Genomic DNA, 8,632 nt, shown 5'->3' with positions numbered 1-8,632 from the left:
GTGCGGTGGGGAAAGACCACCGTGTAACATCTGCCTGCCTAAGAAGAACAGGGGGCCCATGCAGTCATTTAGGCTCTGCTGGCGCCTCAGCTCAACGTAATCGCACCAACCTGTGAATAGGAATGATTACCCTGTTTCGATACGCAAAGAAATGGAATGTTTACAGAAGGATGGCATGTCCAATTGTATAGATCAAATATTTATGAGTAAAGTATATTTTTGAAATAAAAAAAACCTTGTCAGGAAGGCATTCTGGATTAAACCCTGAACAGTCAGTCTCAGGCTGGCTGAGGAACAGTTTGGGGAAATGGAGGTTTCACACTGAATGTGTTTGAGGTTTTTGATGCTTGACTTGTTATTGAATTGGTTCCTTCTTGTCGGTTGAAAATCTCACCAAGCTTTGGTTGTCACCTATCTGTCTGTAACAGACAGTGTATGTATCCAATAGCCTCACTGCGTGCTCCTGTTAGTGTGACCATGTGTTTAAGCTGACAGGTCGACAGCACAACAGCTGAAACTGTGATCACCTGCCTTTGTCCTTTCTGATAAAGAGCTCAGCAGCTGAGGAGGGAAGAAAATACGCTACAGCAGCTTATTTCAGCGACAGGCATACTGCAATTTTATTCTCCATTTTCAGTGAAAGTACAGATAAAACCATTAGTTCACCTGGAGTAGAGAACTTTTTTGAACAAGCAAAATATATTGACTTTTGAACGGCTCTGTGTTTGGTGCGTTGTTGTCCTGAGTTTGCTATGTTAGTTGTGTATTTGACATGTTTCTCCATATTTGATGTTCCCAACAGTGTCCCTTTATCTTTCAGGTGTGTCACCATGGTGATTGCCAGGAAATTAACAATCAAACTCCATTGAATCTCTGTGCATCCTGTGACAGCAAACTCCATGACACGATGCACTTTGATCGTCACATCCGTTTTGACCTTCCACCTCAAGGTCAGCCCTTTGTTTCCTGACTGCTTTCTTCCAGCTTTTCACTGTTTGATATGCTGTATTTCCCTGACTGCATTGGCAACATACCTGATGTCAGTCACAGTACCATCAATATTAAAGGTTTAGGATCATATTAGGGGTGGACCCAGGAAGAAGCAGTAAGTCCCTCTGTGGTTTTCCTTTCAGAATGATCAACTTGCTCTGTGACCCAGTCAGGTGTGACCCTGTGATACAAACTCTCTGTGATATCACATTGATCCATTGCCAAATGAATTCCTGGCTGTTTCCAAAGTGAGTTTGAGGTTCCTGTTAGATATCTGTATTAAATCAGCCAGGCTACTTTTTCCTGCTTGTAACGGTTTCTCACGGTCCTTTTTTCCTGAATCTCTTCCATTTCATTAATTCTCTCCAATTCCTTATTAGCCTGGATTCTCCCTTCCCCAGCCCTGGCTCCATGGTGACTGAGTGGCTGGACTGAGCCACAGACATAACCTCAGATTACAGAACTGCAGTTTGAACACAGCCCACATGGGAACTGGGCAGCTCAGTATTTAGCACTGCTGCCTAACAGCACCAACGCCAGGGTTCAATTCCACCGTCAGGTGACTGTGTGGTGTTTGCACATTCTCCCTGTGTCAGCATGGGTTTCCTCTGAGTTTCTCCCACAGTGTAAAGATCTGCAGGTTAGGTGGATTGGCCATAGTGACCAGAAATGTGTAGATTAAATGGACTGGACGTGGGAAATGTCGGGTTTCGGGATAGGGCAAGGGGGTGGGATGCTCTTCAGAGGGTCAGTGTGAACTCAATGGGCTGAATGGCCTGCATCCAAACTGTAGATTCTATGATTCTGACCATTAATTTTACAAAAGGATGTTCTTAACTTGAAGGGTAACTAGATGCAACTAAATGCAACAATTTGCATTTATATCATTTATTTAACATATGCCAAGGCACTTCATGCGAATGTAATAAAGTAAAATGTAGATGCCCAACCACATGAGGAAGTGTTGGGACAGGTGAAAGAAAGGTCATGAGAAAGATGTAAGGATTGGAAAGAAGCCTAGGCCTAGACAGCTGAAGATGAGGCTGCCAATGAAAACCGGTGATGTGAAAGAGGCCAGAAACTGGGGAGTGTGGAAATCTCAGTGGGCTGTGCTGCTGGAAGGGAAAACAGAACTAGAGGGGGCCAAGGCAATGGAGAGATTTAGAAACACCTTAATCTCCTGTTGTTGCGACAGGTTCAGTTCTGGCCAGAAATGTCTCAACCCGCTCATGCCCACCCCGGACCAGACAGTCATCTGACAGGGAGGACGAGGATGAAAGCGGAATGGACGGAAAAAGGTAAAAAGGCATCTGTCTGTGACCAGTGCAGTCTGCCAAAGCACCTCAGGTTCCATTTCAGTCAAAAGAGCAGAAATTTTAAACTGTGGCTTCATCAAACATCCCCCCTGAAAGCACTTATTTTAGTTTAAACAACGTTGTTGAAATATTGCATGCTTCAGTGAGTGGCACTGATCAGAGAGTGTGTGTTGACCATGTTCCTATAACTGGTCTGACCTTGCCCATGCTGTCTGTGCTTTCATCCATTACTGTTCACATTGATCCTGACCGTGACTGAGAGTCATCAACCTGCCCATGGCTCCAGGATCCAGTAACTCTGAATGTCAGAACTGTACACTCCTCTACTCACTAATGCTGCGAGGTAGCAGTGTCATTACCCACCATTGCGCAGCAAGTCCTGCACTGTGTGACAAAGACGGTCCCTATCCCAGGTCCTTCACTGAGAGCGAGGGTGAAGAGAGAATGAGTGTATTCAGTGTCAGTGTGGGCAGAGTAATGTGCTGTTGGTATGGTAAAACGTGTTCTCATTGACTTTTCCCAATTCCGCAGTGACAAGAAGAACTCTGCGCTGAAGCTGAACAAGAAGAAACCTCGTCGCCGACACACAGACGTGAGAATTACCTTCAGATTAAACTGTTCAGTATCACGAGCACAGTTCTCTCATAAATACCCCCGTCCTTTCAAGATCTTTCCCAACTCCTTTTCAAATCTCACACTAGACTTGCCCCACTTCTCCATGGTCTACCTTTAGATCACCGAGGACCTCATTTCAACTTTGAATTGGGCCATGTGAGTGCAGCAGTGTTTACATTTCTCTCTGTACTGTCCCATCAAACATATCCAGGCACGTACCACACAGATTCAATACACAGTAAATGTTCCTTGATACATTTCCAACAATATACCCCAAACAGGTAGAGCATGAGATTAGATACAGAGTAAAGTTATCTCTGCATTGGATGGGACTGAATGAGTTGCTTAACCTAGTACTGATAACAGTTTTGTGCTGTAGACGTCCGTTACTGGTGTTTAATTGACGTTTAATGAATGCTGAAGAATTGTGGTTATACTGTAGAAGTATGGGCTCTAAAGCCTGTGCCAGACCTGACTCCAGTGTCCAAAGCTGAAGATTATCTGTTGAGTTTGGCCCTATGGAAAGTGGCAGGATTATTGATAGTATCTGGAACTGTGCTCATTTCTAGTTACTCTCCATGAGGCTGGGCAGTCTCCCAGTTCCTGTCCTGTCCTACTCCCTGGAGCTGACTCTTTTCCTTTGTTCTGCAGGATCCCAGTAAGGAGTGTTTCACTTTGAAGTTTGATTTGAATATCAACATTGATACAGAGATTGTCCCTGCAATGAAGAAAAGAACTCTGGGGTAAGTCCATGGGATCGTCAGTCTGTCTCCCTGTGCCGGGCTGTCCTGAGAGGACTGTAGGGTCTCTCTGTTACAGTGATGCAGTGCAGGCTACCCTTGAGCTGTTAAACCTCTGGACTCAGCACACCAAATATTCACAACATTTCCAACGTTAGGCCAAGGATTTAACCCAGGACCTTTCTTACTTTGCAGGATTCAGCTGTTCTGTCTAAGATGCACTAAACAGAAAGTGAACCGGCATCTACTTTGTGCTGTTTTGCTCACATTCATATCAATTTTGCCCATCACCTTCCCTGAGACAGATGGGATTCCCAGGCCTTATTGAGAGTGAGCAGCACTGGAGAAAACAAAGATGTTTGAGATTCCAGCTGAGTTTTGGCTACCTGGTCAGACTGAGTGCTGTGCCTCAGAGTTATAAGGGGTGCTGTTCCAATGATATCAGTTGTCCTGGCCCACCAGTTTTGGGATCCAGCCCAAGCTCCTCCAGTTCCTGCTCCAACCCTATCCCAGTGTTATCAAAGGCCTTGCTCCATGTTATTGGCAGTCTCAATCTCGGGATATCCAGAGCCCTGTCCCAGTTTGATCAGGAGCTCTGTCACAGCGTTCCCGGGAGGCTGTTTATCTGAAGGAAAATCTGAATTTACTGGGTCACATTGTTTCTGGAAACCTTGCCTCAGTATTACCAATAGTTTGTTCATATTTTGAGGTTTCCCTTTCTGTTGATTATCTGATATCGTTGTAGGTCATAGCGTAAACTAACATAGGTCAGAGCTATCTGGGCAGCACTAATCAAATACAACACACTTATCGACTCTGATGTACACCTATGTATGAACCGTTACTGTCAGATTTGAATTTCCCTCCTGAAGTATGTGCTTTTCTCGAGCAGGGAAGCACTGTTGCCTGTGTTCGAGAGGCATGGCATTGAGTTAAATCAGGTGGAGGTTTACTTGGACCATTCATATACACCTCTAACCCTGCACTTCGAGGCATATCGTTTTGGGGGACATTACCTGAAAGTGAAAGGTAAGAGGTCAACTTTGGGCTGCATATGGGATCGTCACATTGACAGTGGCCCAGAACGGAATGCCACTGTTGAGTGTTGTACATGGGGCCAGATTTAGCTGGTTCTGTATTCACCACGCTATCAGAGGAGAAACATTCTTGTCCTCACAACTCAGACTGGCTTCAAAAACAAGCCTCTGAGGGGATGGGCAGAGTTGACACAGGTTCTCACAGCTACGGCTCATATCTGCACTACTCAATGTGGCAAAACCATCCTGAGCAAAAACCCTGCCTCTGTCTCTGGCTCATGCTGAGTGAGCCTTTCTCCTTTACCCATGCTGGCTGAGGGACCTATTTCTCTGAAGATTATTGGGGATAAAATCGTACCTACAGAACACTGTTCAAGAGCTCAAAATATTCCAATGTGTTTTAAGCCAATGAAGTAATTTTGAGATGCAGGTACTATTCTAAGACAAGAAATACTGCAGCCAATTGGCACACATCAAACCCCAACAGGCAGCAATGTGGTAACCTATTTTATCTTGTTCAATTGAGTGACAAGTAATGGGCAGGACACTGAGGGGCAATTCCTCAGACCTCCCCAAGATAGTGACAAATATGATTGTTGAGGCGGTGCGGGAGTGTGATTGTTATTAAGGCTTGTGGCACAGTGTGATTATTGTAGAGGCCGTGCTGCAATGCGATTGTTGTCGAGGCTGTGCCACAGTGCGATTGTTGTCGAGGCTGTGCTGCAGTGCGATTGTTGTGGAGGCTGTGCCACAGTGTGATTGTTGTAGAGGCCGTGCCACAGTGCGATTATTGTGGAGGCTGTGCCGCAGTGCGATTGTTGTGGAGGCTGTGCCACAGTGCAATTGTTGTGGAGGCTGTGCCACAGTGTGATTGTTGTCGAGGCAATGCCGCAATGCGATTGTCGTGGAGGCTGTGCCACAGTGTGATTGTTGTCGAGGCAATGCCACAGTGCGATTGTTGTCGAGGCTGCGCTGCAGTGCGATTGTTGTGGAGGCTGTGCTGCAGTGCGATTGTTGTCGAGGCAATGCCGCAATGCGATTGTCGTGGAGGCTGTGCCACAGTGCGATTGTTGTTGAGGCTGTGCCACAGTGCAATTGTTGTCTGTGCCGCAGTGCGATTGTTGTCGGGGCCCTGCCACAGTGAAATTGTTGTCGAGGCTGTGCCGCAGTGCGATTGTTGTTGAGGCTATGCCACAGTGCGATTGTTGGCGAGGTTGTGCCGCAGTGTGATGGTTGTCGAGGCTACGCTGCAGTGCGATTGTTGTCAAGGCTGTGCTGCAGTGCAATTGTTGTCGATGCAATGCCGCAGTACGATTGTTGTCGAGGCTGTGCCGCAGTGCGATTGTTGTCAAGGCTGGGCTGCAGTGAAATTGTTGTCGAGGCAATGCTGCAGTACGATTGTTGTCCAGGCTGTGCCACAATGCGATTGTTGTCGAGGCGGTGCCGCAGTGCGATTGTTGTCGAGGCTGTGCTGCAGTGCAATTGTTGTCGAGGCCATGCCGCAGTCCGATTGTTGTCGAGGCAGTGCCGCAGTACGATTGTTGTCGAGGCTGTGCCGCAGTACGATTGTTGTCGAGGCAGTGCCGCAGTACGATTGTTGTCGAGGCAGTGCCGCAGTGCGATTGTTGTCAAGGCTGTGCTGCAGTGCGATTGTTGTCGAGGCAATGCTGCAGTACGATTGTTGTCCAGGCTCTGGGCTGCAGTGAAATTGTTGTCGAGGCAATGCTGCAGTGCGATTGTTGTCGAGGCTGTGCCGCAGTGCGATTGTTGTCAAGGCTGTGCTGCAGTGCGATTGTTGTCGAGGCAATGCTGCAGTACGATTGTTGTCCAGGCTGTGCCGCAATGCGATTGTTGTTGAGGCGGTGCCGCAGTGCGATTGTTGTCGAGGCTGTGCTGCAGTGCAATTGTTGTCGAGGCCATGCCGCAGTCCGATTGTTGTCGAGGCAGTGCCGCAGTACGATTGTTGTCGCGGCTGTGCCGCAGTACGATTGTTGTCGAGGCAGTGCCACAGTGCGATTGTTGTCAAGGCTGTGCTGCAGTGCAATTGTTGTCGCAGGCAATCCCACAGTGCGATTGTTGTCTAGACTGTGCCGCAGTGCGATTGTTGTCAAGGCTGTGCCACTGTGCAATTGTTTTCGAGTCTGTGCTGCAGTGCGGTTGTTGTAGAGGCTGTTCTGCAGTGCGATTGTTGTCGAGGCTATGCCACAATGCGATTGTTGTCGAGGCTGTGCCACAGTGAGATTGTTGTAGAGGCCGTGCCACAGTGCGATTGTTGTGGAGGCTGTGCCACAGTGCAATTGTTGTAGAGGCCGTGCCACAGTGCAATTGTTGTGGAGGCTGTGCCACAGTGCAATTGTTGTGGAGGCTGTGCCACAGTGCAATTGTTGTGGAGGCTGTGCCACAGTGCAATTGTTGTGGAGGCTGTGCCACAGTGCAATTGTTGTGGAGGCTGTGCCACAGTGCAATTGTTGTGGAGGCTGTGCCACAGTGCAATTGTTGTGGAGGCTGTGCCACAGTGCAATTGTTGTGGAGGCTGTGCCACAGTGCAATTGTTGTGGAGGCTGTGCCACAGTGCAATTGTTGTGGAGGCTGTGCCACAGTGCAATTGTTGTGGAGGCTGTGCCACAGTGCAATTGTTGTGGAGGCTGTGCCACAGTGCAATTGTTGTGGAGGCTGTGCCACAGTGCAATTGTTGTGGAGGCTGTGCCACAGTGCNNNGATTGTTGTCGAGGCTATGCCACAGTGCGATTGTTTTCGAGTCTGTGCTGCAGTGCGATTGTTGTAGAGGCTGTGCTGCAGTGCGATTGTTGTCGAGGCTATGCCACAATGCGATTGTTGTCGAGGCTGTGCCACAGTGCGATTGTTGTCGAGATTGTGCTGCAGTGTGATCTTCTTCGAGGCTGTGCCACAGTGCGATTGTTGTCGAGATTGTGCTGCAGTGTGATCTTCTTCGAGGCTGTGCCACAGTGCGATTGTTGTCGAGATTGTGCTGCAGTGTGATCTTCTTCGAGGCTGTGCCACAGTGCGATTGTTGTCGAGATTGTGCTGCAGTGTGATCTTCTTCGAGGCTGTGCCACAGTGCGATTGTTGTCAAGGCTGTGCTGCAGTGCAATTGTTTTCGCAGGCAATCCCGCAGTGCGATTGTTGTCTAGACTGTGCCGCAGTGCGATTGTTGTCAAGGCTGTGCCACTGTGCAATTGTTTTCGAGTCTGTGCTGCAGTGCGATTGTTGTAGAGGCTGTGCTGCAGTGCGATTGTTGTCGAGGCTATGCCACAGTGCGATTGTTTTCGAGTCTGTGCTGCAGTGCGATTGTTGTAGAGGCTGTGCTGCAGTGTGATTGTTATTGAGGCTGTGCTGCAGTGCGATTGTTGTGGAGGCTGTGCTGCAGTGCAATTGTTGTCGAGGCTATGCTGCACTGTGATTGTTGTCGAGGCTATGCCACAGTACGATTGTCATAGAGGCTGTGCTGCAGTGCGATTGTTGTCGAGGCTATGCCGCAATGCAATTGTTGTCGAGGCTGTGCCGCAGTGCGATTGTTGTCGAGGCTGTGCCGTGGTGCGATTGTTGTCGAGGCTGCGCTGCAGTGCAATTGTTGTCGAGGCTGTGCTGCAGTGCGATTGTTGTCGAGGCTGTGCCGTGGTGCGATTGTTGTCGAGGCTGCGCTGCAGTGCAATTGTTGTCGAGGCAATGCTGCAGTGCGATTGTTGTTGAGGCTGTGCCGCAGTACGATTGTTGTCAAGGCTGTGCTGCAGTGCGATTGTTGTCGAGGCAATGCTGCAGTACGATTGTTGTCTAGGCTGTGCCGCAATGCGATTGTTGTCGAGGCTGTGCCGCAGTGCGATTGTTGTCGAGGCTGTGCTGCAGTGCAATTGTTGTCGAGGCCATGCCGCAGTACGATTGCTGTCGAGGCAGTGCCGCAGTACGATTGTTGTCG

General features: G+C 48.6%; 1 protein-coding gene across 4 annotated transcripts in view; it reads left to right on the top strand.

The window, feature by feature from the left end:
- The window catches only part of LOC122540340 (pleckstrin homology domain-containing family G member 5-like), a 126,607-nt gene that overhangs the window by 73,127 nt on the left and 44,848 nt on the right, over positions 1-8,632 (top strand). For all 4 annotated transcript variants that reach the window (XM_043675906.1, XM_043675907.1, XM_043675908.1 and 1 more), the window contains 5 exons: positions 821-950; positions 2,186-2,288; positions 2,838-2,898; positions 3,573-3,664; positions 4,554-4,690. In XM_043675906.1, the coding sequence (XP_043531841.1) occupies positions 821-950; positions 2,186-2,288; positions 2,838-2,898; positions 3,573-3,664; positions 4,554-4,690 (523 nt within the window). The remainder of the gene's footprint in view (positions 1-820; positions 951-2,185; positions 2,289-2,837; positions 2,899-3,572; positions 3,665-4,553; positions 4,691-8,632) is intronic.

The sequence above is a fragment of the Chiloscyllium plagiosum genome, chromosome 34 (assembly GCF_004010195.1).
Source record: "Chiloscyllium plagiosum isolate BGI_BamShark_2017 chromosome 34, ASM401019v2, whole genome shotgun sequence".
NCBI classification, from domain to species: Eukaryota; Metazoa; Chordata; class Chondrichthyes; order Orectolobiformes; family Hemiscylliidae; genus Chiloscyllium; species Chiloscyllium plagiosum.
Note: the sequence above shows the minus strand (reverse complement) of the source record. Positions and strands in the feature narration are given on the sequence as shown.